General features: G+C 55.4%; 2 protein-coding genes across 2 annotated transcripts; one reads left to right on the top strand and one right to left on the bottom strand.

Annotated features, from left to right (window-relative positions):
* Positions 1–4,466: 4,466 nt before the first annotated feature.
* LOC130844737 (collagen alpha-1(I) chain-like) lies at positions 4,467–7,525 on the bottom strand. The gene is made up of 4 exons (XM_057720823.1): positions 6,906–7,525; positions 6,816–6,829; positions 5,422–6,677; positions 4,467–5,252 (listed from the first exon to the last, which is right to left on the bottom strand). Exons 1-4 carry the CDS (start codon positions 7,523–7,525, stop codon positions 4,467–4,469), a joined length of 2,676 nt encoding a protein of 891 aa, XP_057576806.1.
* BMP4 (bone morphogenetic protein 4) lies at positions 6,896–10,444 on the top strand. Its single transcript, XM_057724892.1, has 3 exons — positions 6,896–7,022; positions 7,917–8,296; positions 9,280–10,444. The coding sequence occupies exons 2-3, from the start codon at positions 7,924–7,926 to the stop codon at positions 10,134–10,136; spliced, it is 1,230 nt and encodes a 409-aa protein (XP_057580875.1). The 5' UTR covers positions 6,896–7,022; positions 7,917–7,923; the 3' UTR covers positions 10,137–10,444.
* Positions 10,445–16,452: the final 6,008 nt, after the last annotated feature.

Here is a 16,452-nt window from a genome sequence, read left to right as displayed (position 1 = left end):
GACCACGATTTAACTAGTGGGTAGCATATTGTGTCTTGATCCTCGGGCCTGAGAAAGACCCATGAGGAATCCGGTCCATCCTCACATTTTACAGTGAGGAAGCAGACCCATGAGGAATCCGGTCCATCCTCACATCTTACAGTGAGGAAGCAGACCCATGAGGAATCCGGTCCATCCTCACATCTTACAGTGAGGAAGCAGACCCCAGCAGGGGAAGCAGCCTCTCACTCAAGATCACAGCCTTTTCCCAGGGAGGGTCACACAAGTCTTAGCCCTAAGGTGGGCTGTGTAACAAGAGCAGGAGGAGAGAAGCTGATGGGTGCTGATTTTGTCCTGTCTTCTAAGAACCAGGAAGATACCCTGAAATTCTCTGTAACAGCGAGCTGCAAGGATGGAGCTGCAGCTGGTGTCTTGGCCTCGGGAAAGCCTCCAGGGCAAGCCGTGCTTCGTCAGACACTGTGGTCGTGGGGAGCCACCCCTCTGCAGGCCCGGCTCTCAGTACGTGGAGGTAAAGACACACTGAGCTGGTCTGAATGTTGGGGCCATGGCCTGCTAGCTTCGTGACCTTGAGCGACTTATCCAACGTCTCTAAATTTCAGATTCTTATCTGTAGAACTGGAATTTTGAGGGTTGTTAGACAGCAAATATGAGACAAATGGTAAAATTTAGTAAAAGAAAAGCAAATGCCTTCAGAGATCCCTTATAATTCCAGTTCTAATTTATCTGTCTTACTGCTTCTCTGAAGTCAGCAATGATGCTGGAAATTTCTTCCAACAGACACTTGATCGGGAAAGAAGGTTAAAGAGCTGATGTGGTTTTTAATCGAGAACCTAGAAGCAAGGACTACTACACCTATAGGGTTAGAAATGTTTTCACTTGCAAAAACCTACTTGGTATGTTCTGGCTGTGGTAATACTATAATTACCGTATTTAACAGGCATATTCCTTGCCTGTTTAATAATGTCTAGGTGTCAGCCTTTCAGTGGTATCAGCACTGAAAATATAAGGGAAATGACTTTTCAAACAGTAGTTCTCAAGCTTTAGTGTGCTCAGAATCATCGAGGAACCTTGTGAAATATGTAGATTTCTGGATCCAGACCTCAGGCAGCCACGTCAGGAAATCTGCGTTTTTATCAGCGCCTCCAGCCTTGTTCTGAAGCTTCCCCCCCCCCACCCCATGCTTTCCAGGGAAAGCCCAACAAAGGGATCCCCTTTCTTCAGCAGTAGCTGCAGAGGAGCAGTTGGTTGCTCTTGAATGATGGTGGATTTCTCCCCCTTAACAGTTTCATTTGATCCATCCATATTATGTTCTATAAAAACACCGAGATTCCCAAGTAAACTTGAGATGGGGGAAAGACGGCGCTGATTTTGCCCTCACCAACTCTGATCACCAGCTGTGATCGATTTGGCTCTCTAACCAACAAGTGATTTGTTCTTTGGCATGAGAGAGTGGAAACAAAAGAAAAAAAGAAAAGAAAGAGGAGTAAAGGGAGTTGATAATGATGGTTTGCACCCATCTAAAATGTGGGCTAGAAAGAAAGCTCTCCCAAGAGAGTGGGTGCTGAGTTCCCTCCACACACATCTAAAGATTCATATCAGGGTCTCAACTAGGTATGTCAGGTGGCTTAGTTAGAAACTCCTGGACTATGAGTTTCACAGACTCATGGGTTGGCCAATGGCCACTTTAGTATCTGGGCTTCAGCAAAATGAGATAATAACTATCATCCAAAAACATCTGGGTTTTAAGAAAGGAAAAAAAAAAAAACTATTATTGTTGAAATGAAATGAAATAAAGCCCTGCTTTTAAACATAGCATATCACTGTTGCTTTCAAGTTTAAATATTAAAGAACACATTTTGTTAATGGTTAAAACAGTAGTGATTGATTTAGGGGGCTTGGTAAACATTTAATCTGTCCTGTTCCTTACTGAAGGAGCACATTGCCTAGTGCCCCGGGATGGACATTAGGTTACTATTTAATGGGATTGGAATTTTGTCTTATTATTAATAACTAATGTGATTTTGATTATGTTGGAAGCTGGAGGTATGTTTTCAGTCATCCTTTCAAGGTGGTGGTATTGCCCTGCCGTGTTTAATCAGAGCTTCTTAGAGGAGGTGGGCTCAGCAGTGACTGGAATGAAAGAAGGTTGATGTTTCATAAAATTTCAATTGAAAGTTTAAATCGTTTTCAAATTGAAAAGCGTCATGAAAATTATCTCGCCTAATTCTTTCATTATACCGATGAGAAAACCGAGACCCGTGAGAACTAAAGGACTTGCCCAAAGCCGTTCAGCTTGTCTCCTGTGTTTGATATATTTCCAGGCCTCACTTGGGGAAGATGGCAGCCGACCTTGGCTATGCTCTCAAGGTTGCTTCTCTGATCTTATGCACTTCCCACCCTTTGTAACCTGTGTTCCACACAGGAAGTAGTTCCTGTTTTCTAAATCCTGGAGGTGTGTGAAAGTCGTTGTTATAGAAGAACTACCTTGGACCAGTATCTTTTTAAGTAAAGACCTAAATGCCCTGCTTGAGATGGTGACGTGCAACGTCTATTCCAGGGAAAGAAATCCAGCACAGAAAATGCTCCATCCTTTAGTAATCCCCCAGCTACCTGGCGCTCAGGGTGGGGACCCTCAGCCCTGTCCTGCAGCCTAAGTAGCTCAGGACTCCAGAGCTGCGGCTGCGATTTACTTCAGGGCTCTGGGCAAGTCCCTTTCACCTGGCTGTCCTTCCCCTTCCTTGTTTGTGAAACAGAGAGATGATGCTGGTATCTTCCTCACTGCTCTGTCAGAGGCACCCTGTGAAATCAGCTCCTATTTGGGAAGGTTTTAAAGCCACACATCCCACCTCCCTGCTAATATGATTAATAGTACTTTCTTGTAGGAAAGGGCCAACTCCTCACCTTCCTTCTTCCTTTAAAAACAGACCAAAGGGTATCTTTTCTTGAGTCCCTGTGGCCAAAAAGGTTGTTGCTTCTGTGGTTGTTACCTCCTTCTGAGGACATCAGTTTGCTGAGGTTAAGAATCCCTAGGTGCACCACAAATAAACAACATCAAAAATCAACAACAACAACAAAATAACTGCCTTGTTGGTTCCTAGAGTTTCTGAGTTACAAACAGACTTTTCCAACTAAAGATGTTGCCCCAGCCTGTCTCCAAGCCATCTCTGTCCTCAAGAGGGTTAGATCTGGAGGGGCGGGGCAAACTAGACTGTCTATTAGGGCTGACTTTCTGAGGGTCATCACCAAGGCTTTCCACAAGAAGCATTTAAAAAAATGTTTTGGAGGGAAAGTCATCTTTTAATAGCCGAAGAGGTACCTCTCTTAGGCACACAGCTCTGAGCACAGCCCGTTTCTCAACGTTTGGAAATCCTTTAACAGTTTATGGAAGGCCTCCCTGTAAACCCATCCAACAGCTCCTTTCTCCATAACCTGACTTTAGAGGTGTTTCATTATCTCTAATTACTCGGGGTAAATGGTGATTACTCAGTGTGTTAATCGCCAGTTTGGGCGGCACTTACTCTACACTCAGGGAAACCCGTGGGTATTTCTGGAAGGTACTGCGACTAGTCGCTGCACGCTTCCTAGTGCCTCCGCACGTGGTCCCCAGGTGAGCCCCGGCCGCTTCCCCGAGCGGGAGGCGGCTGCGGACTCGGGCGCTGCCCGGGCTTCCGGGACCGGGGCCGGCGGGCCGAGGCGAGACCCCGCGGCGGGATGGGAGGATGTGGGCGGGGCGCCCATCCCGGAGAGGGGGGCGAGCGAGGGAGGAGGGAAGGAGGGAGGGGCTGCCGGGCAAGAGGAGGAGGAGGAAGGAAAGAAAGAGAGAGCGGGGGGGGGGGGGGGGGGGGAAGAGGAGGAGGAAGATGCAGGGGGAAAGAGCAGGAGGGCAGGCGGGAAGGCGCGCGGAGCTCGGCCCGGAAGCTAGGTGAGCTTGGCCTCCGAGCCGGGGACCCGAGCCCGCGCCGCCGCCGCTGACCGGGCCGAGCACCTCGCCTCCCTCCCTCATGGGATTCCCGTCCGCGCCGTCTCGAGCCTGCAGCGCCCCCGCCCTCGGCCCTCGCCCAGGTTCACTGCAGCCGTTCAGAGGTCCCCAGGAGCTGCTGCCGGCGAGCCCGCCGCTGCAGGGCCCTATGGTGAGCAAGGCTACCTGGCGGGCGGCGGAAGGGGGGCCGAGGCGCATCCCGGGGGGCGGGAGGGACGTCGGGGCTCTGCTTGTGGTCGAGGTAGAAGGTGCCCCCCCACCCCCAGCCCCCGCCCCCGCCGTGGGTGCCAGAGGTAGGGATGCTGGCGCCGAAAGGCACTTCCACACACGCTGCGCCTCTCCCCAGACCACGTTCTTCGTCCAGCGGCCCCGGGCGATTTCCACGTCGGGTAGGTTCGGGGCAGGAGAAGAGCAGAGACGAGAAGCCTTTAGTTGCGGGTCGTTGGGACAGACTGTGGGGTCTTGAGCGGAACACGTCGCGCGTGGACTAGCATCTGCGACTCCCCGACAGGAAGGGCCAGCAGAGAAAAGAAAGAGGCAGCTCTGAGGTCCGGAGGAAGCGAGGGGACTGAGGGGCGTCGAGGTGGAGAGAGCACACCGAACCCGGGCTGGTTCCGTGGCGGGCAGCGCATTTCTGCTGCTTCTGGAGCTTGCGCGCCTCCGGAGGGGCTGCGTCTAGGGGTGTCCCCCGACCCGGCCCCCAGCCGGCGACAGCCCCCGAGGGCTGGCGAACCGCTGCTGCCCCACGCGCCACCTCCACGAGCCATTCCCGTGGCCTTGCAGCATCCCAGGAGCCGCCGCTCTGGCATTTCACGGTGTGGGGTCCGTAGGGACGAGGGCCGGGATGCGGGCCGCTCCGGGAACGCAGGTTCCTCGCTGCCGCGTCCTCTGGAGAGTTGCTGGCCGGGTGCACGGCGGACGCGCGGCTCTTCCTGGCCCTCCCGACGGGAAAGGGCCCCGGGATGCGCGGGTCCCTGCGGACCCCTCCCCGCGGGAGCTGGGCCCGCGGCTTTAGACGCTTCCCTGGCACCCCTTGGTGGGATGCTTTGTGAGGATCGCGTTCTGTGGGCTGAGGGCTTTGCGAGACGTTAAAAGCCCCAAAGACGCTGACTTGGTAAACTGAGGCCGCCTCTGAACGAACTCTGGCGTTGGGAGAGAGCTGGCGCGAGGAAGGAAAGGACAGTCGCCACCGACAGTTGCACCCCCGGCCCCCGCGGAGAAGTGCTGGCGACGAGAGAGCTTTTCGGCTTTTATCTCTTTTTAATGAAGAAAACTGGGGGAGAAAAATGTGAGCAGAGACGAATCCTTGTGAATCCGAAGCTGAAACACAAGCCTCCCGTGCGCCGGCCTCTGGGTTTTGGCGCAGCGCGCGCCCCGCCGCGCCCTGGGAGGCTCCCAGGGTCAGAGGACGGTCGGCGACTGCGGGCGCCCGTCCCCCGCACGGGGCCTGCGCCCGCGGGGACCGGCCCTTCTCCGTCTGTCCGTCTGCTTTTCCCGTTTCTGGGGCTCCTCCCACCGGGCACTTTGAGGGTTCCGGGCGTCTCAGCACAACTCTGCTCTTCCCAACCCTTTCGCGGGGAGCCCCAGCGGGGGCGCGGGGAACCTAAAGCCGCGCAGACGGCCGCGGGCCTCGCCGGGCGTGGACGTGGCGCAGGGGCGCCCGCGGCCTCCGCACCCTCAGCCGGCCAGCGCGCGGTCGGGCGGCGCCGGGCAGCCGCGGCCGGAGGGAGGGCCGAGCGCTGGACCCTTTCCTCTTCTTGCTCCAAGCCTTCCCGGCAGGGCCCCCGAGGAGGAGACCTAGTCTGGGGGTGGGCGGGGGGGTGGGTGAGGTCGGCCGCCCGACCTCCGAGCTCTGCAGGGACCCGCGGCGGGACCCGGGGGCAGCCTCCGCACAGGGCGGCCGGTGCCCAGCGCCTGGCCGCGGGGGCGGCCGGGCCGGCGCGGCGCGGCGCGGCGCGGGTCCGTGGTTTGCAGAGGCCTCCGCGCCGAGCCACCCGCGCGGGCAGCGTCCTCGTTGGGAGCCCGGGCATCCCAGGGGCGCCTGGAGCTGCGCGGGGGTGAAGCTCGTGGGGGAGCGGATCTGCTGCGCCGCGGCGGCCGGTGCCGGGAGGAAGGGGCGGGGAGGCAGCGGCGGGAGGCGCGCCGGCGGAGGCGACTTCTCGGCTCCGGGGCGTCCTCCCCGCGCCGGGCTCCGCGACTCGCCGCCCCGGAGCGCGCGCGGCGCCCTCTCCGAGGAGGCGCCTCTTTCCCAGGCCGCTCCCGCGCGTCCCGCCGCCGCCCGCCTCGGGGATGCGCTGGGCGCGGCGGCGTGTCCCTCGTGTCCTCGCGGCGGCTCCCTCGCCCCCTCCCCACACCCGTCGCCGCCCCAGTCCCCGGCCCCGCAGCCCTCGGCCCGGAGCTACAGCGGCTGCCCGGTTCCGAGCAGGGGGTGCCTGGCTGCCGCGGGGGCCGACGTCCGGCCTCCCGGGGACCCGGGGAGGCAGCGGGGCGCGCGCGTCTGCGTGTCCCTCAGCGCTTCCCTTTTTGAAGGGCCCCGCGTGGCGAGGCCGTCCGCCGCCCCATCCCGGCCCCTTGCAGCCGGGCGGGCGCCGGGAGGCGCAGGGCCACCCCCCCCCCGGCCCCGGGCCGCCGCAGCCAGGGCGCAGCCGCACCGGCCGAGGCCCCCGGGAGAGGCGAGGAGCGCGTCCCGCGCACGCGGCTGCGGGCCGGCCGGGATGGGGCGGGGGGGCCGCCGCGCGGGGCGGGCGGGGCCGGGATGGGGCGGGGCGGGCGCGCGGGGCGGGCGGGGAGGCGGGGCGGCGGCCCCTCCTGCGCGGGGCGGGGCCTCCGCGCTCACGTGACTCGGAGGGGCTGGAAGAAAAACAGAGTCGGGCTGCGCCAGGCTCATTATATTCAAATATCCCTTCCAGGAGCCAGTCGGCGGTGCCCTCGCGAGCCGCGCGCCGCCGCCGCCGCCGCCGCGCCCCTGAGCCGGTCCCGCGAGCCGGTCCCGGGGCGGCCGTCGAGAATCATGGACTGTGACTGCATGCCTTGTTTGCTGTCAGTGAGTAGAGCCGCCCGCCCTGCCCGCGCGCGCTCGCCGCGGGGCCGCGGGGCCGCCCCCGTGGGACCTGCCCTCCCGGGCCCACCCCCCGCCCCGCTTCCGCCGCGCGCCCGGCCCCGCTCGCCCCCTCGGGCGGCCCGGGGGGTGCACGGCCCGCAGCCGCGGCGGCCGCGCGCGCCTCCCCGCAGGGCCGGAGAGCGCCCGCGGCCCCCGTGGGGCGGCCCCGGCCGCCTGTCAGGACCCCCGGGGGCGGCTCCTGGGACCGGCCCCGCGGACGCGTCCGCCGCCGCCAAGTCACCCCCCCCCCCCCCGCCCGTCGGGGCGCCCGCGGAGCCCGCGCCCGCGTGTCTGCACCCTGCCCCGCTCCTCTGCGCTGCCTCCCTCCTGCCCCGGCCCGGCTGGGAGCTGTGGAGGTCGGGCTCGGAGGGCGGAGGGGGCAGGCGGGTGGGGGGGAGAGGGGGAGAGAGGCCGAAGGCCTGCGGTGGAGAGGAGGGCGAGGGCATCTTAACGCTCCCTCCCCCGGCCTCTATACCTCCTCCGAGTTAACTGTTTATCCTGGGAGAAGCCACGCTGAGATCATGGCTCAGATAGCAGTTGGGACGAAAGAAGATGAACAGGATGGAGGCTATCTGATGTGGGCTTATTTGACTGTAAACAAGTTAGACCGAGTAATTACGGGGCAGTTCCTCCTCTCAGGCCGTGCATGGCTGCAGCTGGTGGGGGGGGGGGGGGGGGGGCGATGAGGAGGAAGACACACACTTGATCTCTTCGGACCTGCTCTGCATCTTGACCCTCCAGCTCTAGCCCTACGTGCGTGTGCAGAGACATCTCTGTTTCTCTCGAGTTATTGGTGTTTGTTTATTCTTTAACCCTCCACCTCCTCCCCCTCCCCAGAGACACCATGATTCCTGGTAACCGAATGCTGATGGTCGTTTTATTATGCCAAGTCCTGCTAGGAGGCGCGAGCCATGCTAGTTTGATACCTGAGACGGGGAAGAAAAAAGTCGCCGAGATTCAGGGCCACGCGGGAGGACGCCGCTCGGGGCAGAGCCATGAGCTCCTGCGGGACTTCGAGGCCACACTTCTGCAGATGTTCGGGCTGCGCCGCCGCCCGCAGCCCAGCAAGAGCGCAGTCGTCCCGGATTACATGCGGGATCTCTACCGGCTTCAGTCTGGGGAGGAGGAGGAGGAAGAGCAGACCCAGGGCATCGGTCTGGAGTATCCTGAGCGCCCGGCCAGTCGGGCCAACACCGTGAGGAGCTTCCACCACGAAGGTCAGTCCCTGCACGGAGTCTGGGCTGGGGAGGGCCAGGAGGGCTGCCCGGTGGGGCCGTGGGCGCCCTGGGGGAGAGGAGTTCAAGCTGCATCAGAGCCCCTGATCCAGGAGGCTGGGGAACAGAGCTGCTTGCCTCCCGGAGTGTCCAGGGCTGTGGCAGAATGTACTTTTTGGAGACAGAAGGGAGGGGTTTGGGAGGAGGGGGATGACACCAGTCAGACGTGGGCTGGCCCCGGCGGTGTGCTTTTGCTATATCAAAGCCTTTTATGCCAGGTTTTCTGCCCCCTTTTTTTTTTTTTTTCAAAGCACCTACTGAATTTAATATTACAGCTGTGTGTTTGTCAGCTTTATTCAATAGGGGCCTTGTAATCCGATCTGAATGTTTCCTAGCGGATGTTTCTTTTCCAAGTAAATCTGAGTTATTAATCCACCAGCATCATTACTGTGTTGGAATTTATTTTCCTCTCTGTAACATGATCAACAAGGCATGCTCTGTGTTTCCAAGATCGCTGGGGAAATGTCTGGTAACATACGCGAAAGTGGAAGAAGAGGGAGAAGGTGGTTGTGTGCAAGTTCCCTCCTGCCTCTGCTCGGTTGGCCCCTCTTTTTCTTTACAACCACTTGTAAAGAAAACTGTGTACACAAAGCCAAGAGGGCTTTAAAAGGGGAGTCTGATGGTGGTGGAGTAAGGAATTGACACATGGAAATTATTAGATGTATAAAGGAGGTTGGGAGGTTCTGTCTTTGGTGCTTGCTGAATGCTGGCTAGGCTTTGCTGGTTTGCTAGCTGCCCCATTTATCTGCTCCTTCCAATTAAACAGTATGCTTATTTCCCCCAAATAGGCTTCCGCTGTATAACCAGAGTTCACCACTCGTCAGCTGGCTCTAAGCTGTTTCTTGACTTCTCAGCCTCTGAAAAAGCTCACGTGCTTTTTTTTTTTTCCCTTTTCTCTTTTTCTTTTCCTCCCCAACTGTGCCTAGAACATCTGGAGAACATCCCAGGGACCAGCGAAAACTCTGCTTTTCGTTTCCTCTTTAACCTCAGCAGCATCCCAGAGAACGAGATGATCTCGTCCGCAGAGCTTCGACTCTTCCGGGAGCAGGTGGACCAGGGCCCTGACTGGGAGCAGGGTTTTCACCGTATAAACATTTATGAGGTTATGAAGCCGCCGGCAGAAGCCGTGCCTGGGCAGCTCATCGCACGACTGCTGGACACGAGACTGGTCCACCACAATGTGACGCGGTGGGAAGCGTTTGATGTGAGCCCTGCGGTGCTTCGCTGGACCCGGGAGAAGCAGCCCAACTACGGGCTGGCCATCGAGGTGACCCACCTCCATCAGACACGGACCCACCAGGGCCAGCACGTCAGGATCAGCCGATCGTTACCTCAAGGGAGTGGGGATTGGGCCCAGCTCCGGCCCCTCCTGGTCACCTTTGGCCACGATGGCCGGGGACACGCCTTGACCCGACGCCGGAGGGCCAAGCGCAGCCCCAAGCATCCCCCACAGAGGGCCCGCAAGAGGAACAAGAACTGCCGGCGCCACGCGCTCTACGTGGACTTCAGCGACGTGGGCTGGAATGACTGGATTGTGGCCCCACCGGGCTACCAGGCCTTCTACTGCCACGGGGACTGCCCCTTTCCACTGGCCGACCACCTCAACTCAACCAACCATGCCATCGTGCAGACCCTGGTCAACTCTGTCAATTCCAGTATCCCCAAAGCCTGTTGTGTTCCCACCGAACTGAGCGCCATCTCCATGCTGTACCTGGATGAGTATGACAAGGTGGTGCTGAAAAATTATCAGGAGATGGTGGTAGAGGGGTGTGGGTGCCGCTGAGGTCAGGCCTTCCTTGGGGACGCGCGTGCGCGCGCGCACACACACACACACACACACACACACACACACGCGCGCGCGCGCGTCCCAGCCACGACTCACCCACACACTACACAGACTGCTTCCTTATAGCTGGACTTTTATCTTTAAAAAAAAAAAAAAGGAAAAAAAAATCTAAACATTCACCTTGACCTTATTTATGACTTTACGTGCAAATGTTTTGACCATATTGATCATATATTTTGACAAGATATATTTATAACTACGTATTAAAAGAAAAAAATAAAATGAGTCATTATTTTAAAGGTAAACTACGTTCTTTTTCTCTTAAATCCTTTCTCTCTTCCTTTGTCCCGTCTCTTCTGGATGAGGTTTGTGTCCGTTAAGGTGGGGCTGGGGGCACAGTGGGAGTCAGGGTGGTAGCTGGAGGTGGTTACGTTGGAAAGATAGGAAGTAGACTGAGGGTGGATTGGGTTCCGTTTCTGTGTAATGTTCACAAGGACAAGGACGCAGCATCCTCTCCATCTGGAAGACACATGCCTTGGGGGATAGCGGGATGAAGGGAGGAGGCCAGATTAAAGCCTCAGTTTTGGGCTCCTTGTGCATCCTCTGGTTTTGTTCACCTGTTCGAGGTGTGTCGAAGTGAAGCGTGATGGATGAGAGTCTCAACTCTAGGGAGATGGTGCCCACCTCAGCTTCTGTGACACCCCAGGGTGTCTCCAGTTATGTTGTATTTTTAAACCAAAACGAATTTGCACACTCACATATTAACGTGTGTGGGTGTGTTTTAAACAGGAGTTTGGGGGTTGTTTTTGGTTTTGTTTTGAGAAGTGGGTTTTGTCCAAGAAAATCATCTGCCTTACTCTCAGAAAGTTTGGTGACCAATATGTTAAAATACCACATGGTAGGAATTCTCTAGTGTTTTTGGACTTTCCCCCCTTGTCTCCTAGTCCCAGGATGAGGGCTTTCACTGGGTTCAGAATTCCAAGAGATTGAGCTGTGTGGGGGTGGCAATGGGGTCGGATTCGGAAGGGTCGGAATTTCCGAGTGGGCTTGGTGAAAGTGTCCCGCTGTGTAGAACCTCTTGAGTCAGATACCAGCTCTCCTTGCACCTCTGCCACGCCTCCCCCTTCCCTGGGTCTGGGCAGAAAGTGGTACACCTGGTGGATGGGAAGTTCTGAGCCAGGGTTTTTTCAAGGAGAAAGCTCAATTTTTGGCTAAACTAAAAAAAAGAAAATGCTACCGTGCTTGAGTCGTCTCCCTCTGTTCAGGGCCGCTAGTGAGGCAGAGAAATGGCATTCTGGAAGGACGTGGATATAGGGGCTCAGGGGACCTGAGGAGAGAACTCAGCTTTTTCTTGCCACCAGCAACTAAATCATGCCCTGGAATTTTAGCTTGCTCAGGATCATTTCTTGCGTGTGCTGTTTTTCTGCACAGGCTTGGATGGGTTTGGGTGTCTTCCTGTAGTCTGTGGGGCGGGCTGTTAGGAGTGCATTCTTTGTCATGAGGATGTAGGCGTGAGTGGCAGTGGCGGTGGCTGTGGTGGTATTCAGTGTCCCCTCCCCCCACGTACACACACTCTTCCATGTGCTCTCGGGGGTGGGGTGGATGAAGCAGGACTCATTTTTGTTTTTAATTACTGAAGTCCTGCAATCCTCTGAAAGGAGCAGCTTAGTGGAAACCAATAAAAATAGAAGTGGAGCGGTTGCCAAAGCCCCAGCTCCCTGGAGAGCACAGGTGGAGAGAGGAGATCAGAGCCCCGGGCCAAGGCAGCGAGACTCCGCAGTTCCTCCAAAACTCCCTGCAAACAGGGTTACCGCCCCCTCCCCTAGCCCCCCAGCTCGCCGCCCCTTTGATGAATGGTGAGGAGGTCGAATCAATCATTTAGGGGAAGCCCATCACGGGTTCCCCTCAGGCAGCCTCGTTTGGTGTCGCCCTGTCTCCAGCAACGTTCTGAAGCGTCCGCGTCATGGACGCGCTGCCGCACTGGGACAAATTATCCGAGGGCCAATCCTGAGCCCGGTGGCCGCCCGGCGCAGGTCACTTTCGAGCACCCACCCTCCCCTGAACCTGCCCCCTCCTTCCCCTGGCTTATTTTCAGGAATGGATAATGTTGTTTATTTGTTCAGCCAAATATTTGGTCTGGGGAATTTACCGTGAAATTCTGTGAATTGCATACACCTAGTGAACAAAGGAGTCCTGGTGCCACAAGTGTCAGCGTGAACAGCGGCCAGCTCCGGCCCGCGTTAACTCTTTGAGTTCCGTGTGAGGGCACAGCCCTGAGGTCCCGGGAGCTAAGGAATTAGGCACACGTGTGTGTGATGAGTTAACGCGGGCTTCAGCAGTCTATGCTTTGGACGAATGCGCCACCGAGTCCCTCACGGAAGCTGCGCGGCGATGCTCGTCGTTGCTTCTGGACGGCGTGCCTCCCCCCACCCCGCCGCTGCCCCCAGCGCCCTTCTTGCCCGGGGGGTCATGCGCCCATTGCTTAGAGGAAGATGGGGCGGGAGGGCCGCCCTTGAGGGGTTCCACAGAGTCGCCAGCGCATCGGGGGCGCTGCTCAGGGCATCCCCGCCCAGCCCTGCGCTGGGACCGGCTTCCTGGGCGCCCAAGGACAAGGCGCTGGGGGTGGGGTGGGGGGCGGCCCGAGCGCTTCGCACGTGCCCCGACTTGGGTTGCATGACGCGCTCGGGACCCGCCAGGGGACCCGCTGACGTTGTGTTCGGCCTCGGCCCGGCCCGCCTCCGCTCCCCCCCGGCCGCCGGGCAGCGCCGCGCGGAGAGGGCCCGGGCGCGGGCGGCCCCGACGGTCCCCGGCCTGGGCGCGCCGTCGGGGTCCGCGGGGCGCGGGGCCGTCCTGCCCGCGGGGGGCATGGTCCCCGCCGGAGCGCGGGGCCGGGGGGCGGCGGCAGGGGACTCCGGGGGGCCTGGCGCCTGCGCGAGCGCGGTTGGCTCGTCTCCGTCGGACATGGGGTGCCAGGCCCGTCGTCGTACCTGCCGGCACCTCCGCTGACCTCCTCTGGGCCCCCCCGGCCCCGGGAGTCACAGCCGCCGCCGTCGGGGCTGCTCAGAGGCCCGAGCGCAGGATGCGGCTGCTGTGACCGCCGGGGACAAGAGGAAAAGAAGGCTTCGGGCCCAGGTCCCCGGCCTGTCCTTCATGACACTTTTGCTTCCACACAGAGCAAACTGGGTAACGTACACACGCTCTTTTTAGATGAAAATAATAATGCAGCAACAATGTTGGTGACCTTACACTACCTGAGAATCAGAAGGGCGTTAGTATTCCCTAGAGGCCTTTGGGGTACTTGGTGAAATGCTGCAGAATTACTCCAGTGAACCGTTTGAGACAGACGAGCACGATTTTGAAAACTCAGCTGGAGGTGGGTGGAGTGGTTAGCAAGGGGGCCTGTATTGCAAGGGTCCCGTTTCCCTGTGCTGTCAGTACTTAGGGGCAGAATAAATAAACAGGCCAAAACTGCAGTGGTCGCTCGCACAGACAAGTGGCGTGCTTTAGGAAAAAGCTTTGATTGCTCTAATATTTAAAAAAAAAAAAAAACACAGGAAACGTTGAAAGAAAAAAGTTCAAGTGCGCAACCTTTAGTCAATCCTAGAAAAAGGAATTAGAATAGTTTCTCACTGAGCAAGTCATTTGAAATCACCGTAAGTCACCTTACTTAAGGAATTAACTGAAGCAAGTTCCAATTGTCTCTGCTTTTTCTCTCTTTTCAACATATTCTCTAAAAACCCTGAATACAAATGCTGTTATGTAGCTCAAACTATTCAGAAAATATAACAAACACTATAGGGTTCATTACTATAGAAATGCTTATTGCAAAAATGTAAAATTTCAGGAAAAGGCAAGATGGTACAATAATTTGCTGAGTTACATTACTAATGAGAATTTCTTAAGTCCAGCTTTCAGTAGGTTTCACCACATTCCTGAAGAAAAGATCTTGTTGATCTCTCTTGACTTTTTATAATGATTTCTAACAAAATATTTAAAAACGGGCCCGCCCCCCTCCTAAATCCTCGAACCCCCTAGCCAAGGTGCAAGTAGATTCTAGTTTGCGTAGTTTCAGTGTCGTTACTTTAGCAATATTTTTAGTTTTATTAACTAAAGGCCTGGCCAGTAGATGATTTTCCAAAGGATCCCGAGCACACTGATGGAGAGTGTAAAACACTGGACTCCAGCATTCAGTCCCGAAATTACTTCTCTGTCTCTCTGGTATCGGCCACTGCTTCCACCCTGTGTGGTTACCCAGGATCCAGTTGAGAAAGCGTATCACTGTTCATCTCAGGCCTCATGCTAATTTTTCAATCCTTGTCATTTGGTTTTCAAAGCAGTGTGTGGTTGAGGTAGGATCCAAGGGCAGAGCCCAAAGACATGCACCCTGTGAGAGAGGGAGAGGGAGAGATGGAGAATTTCTAACTGAATTCAGTTTACTTTAGTTTTCTATAGATTGTTATGAAAACCAATGAAGTGCTCTTCTCCTGTGATAACAGCAGGTATGGTTAAGGCGATACTCGCTGTCCCTTACATTCACCTAGGATTCCAAGGTAAAAACAGGTGTATCTTTCGAGAACTTACTTATAAACCTTCTTTAATTGGTCAGTGAGAGCTATATAACTCAGACTTAGCGTCACCTCCAGAAAGTTCAGACTCAGGTATTTCATGTGCAATTGTAACATCTCATTCCAGCTGCTTAGATGCAACTCTCGCTTTCCTCCGCTATTGTTTCTAGTCTTTATGAAAATGAAGCTTAAACGTTTTTATGAGGTAGCAGATTTACTTATCACTTCATCATCTTAGAACTAGTCATGTTTTTCTGTGTTCCTTTTCAAAATTCTTTGCTCATATACTTACAAATGTCCATAAAGCTTTTATGTTGTATTCCATTTTTCTTCATTTCAAATATTATAACCTTACCGTATCTTATGTCTCAAGTCTATGGTTTATATATTGTTAATGTGGATCACCTTTGTGAAAATAGCCTGGGTATAAAACTTAGTCATCCTCAGGTAATTTTACGCAGCCTAGTTATAATAGCAGAGCTGTGGGCGTCAATTCCAAATGTCATTAAGATTCTTACTGACTTCCTAAGGCTCAACTGAAATGTTGTGGTCCCAGGACTAAACAGAATGCTCCTTGTATGTTTTACGTATCCTGAAAAGTGGGTTACCTGACAGCTGGGGCTGAGAACATTGTATACCACAGTGCTCGTATCCACCTGATTTAGTCCTCTGGGGCACATGTTCTTTCAAGACCCAGAGAAGGAGAGACACGCTAAAGGTCTCTGAAACTGCTGGTTGGACAATTTCCTACTGGACTCAACGTGCGTCCCTCATTCTCTTGCCCTGACTCCTTGCACCAGCTTTCTTGGGGACTGAGGGTGATGTGAGAGGGAGGCAGAATTATCTAAAGAGAGTAAGTCTCAAATTGAAACCTATTCAGTGAGGTTACTAGGCTTGAAACCGACCTTGACACTTGCAACCTTCAGATTCCAGCTGGTTGGGGTCAAACACAAGTGTCCAGTTGCTGAGTGCTTTCCACATGCTTCTTTTATGTACCTTAACTAGGACAGACAAAAGATGTTTTCCCAGTGAGTCTCACTCTTTATGAGGCTTGACCCTCAACAGAGCAAGCCAATCTCAGGTGATCTGGGGGTTTTAGGGCACTAAGAACTTTCAGAGCATGGAGAAGTAATTTGTTCGATGGTACCTTAAAAGAGTTAATTTACCTCCAAAAGGTGAGTTTCTTTACTATTCTGAATCCTTCACTTCCTCCGAGATCAGACTTGTTATTTGCATAGCAAAGCATTCCCTTTGGCTGGAAAGCAGGGGGTGGGCACCCCTAACAGGAGAGCCCCTTTTCCCACCGTCTTTCAAAACTCAGGAGTGTGATAAGTGGGTTTGATCAACCTTTCCCCTCCCCTAAACTCCAAAACTTCAGATGCTTTTGTTGGTTATCTATCTGGAGATTGACCAGCTTTTCCGGATGGCAGAGATGCAGGATTTAGCATACAGCTGCTGAGAGGGCAGACCTGCTAACATGGTTTGTTTGGGCCCGTTTAGTGTGGACTTGCAGGTAAAAACTCCAGGAAGACAAACCCCATCAACATCTCTCCTCCTCTTCTTTACAGGCATTGCATTTTATTTTTAATAAAACCCCCAACTAATCAGGGAGGAAATTTTTTAATGTTGAAGACACGCTGCCTGGGAATCATACAAATTTATCTTAGTATGTTTGTCACTTGGCAATCCTCCTTGTTCTACCCAAGCTAAACTTTGCATTTAAGTCATCTCTGAGGGCCCACACTATG

Source organism: Hippopotamus amphibius, chromosome 2 (genome assembly GCF_030028045.1).
Source record: "Hippopotamus amphibius kiboko isolate mHipAmp2 chromosome 2, mHipAmp2.hap2, whole genome shotgun sequence".
Lineage (NCBI taxonomy): Eukaryota > Metazoa > Chordata > Mammalia > Artiodactyla > Hippopotamidae > Hippopotamus > Hippopotamus amphibius.
The sequence above is the reverse complement of the archived record's forward strand: the minus strand, read 5'-3'. Positions and strand labels throughout refer to the sequence as shown.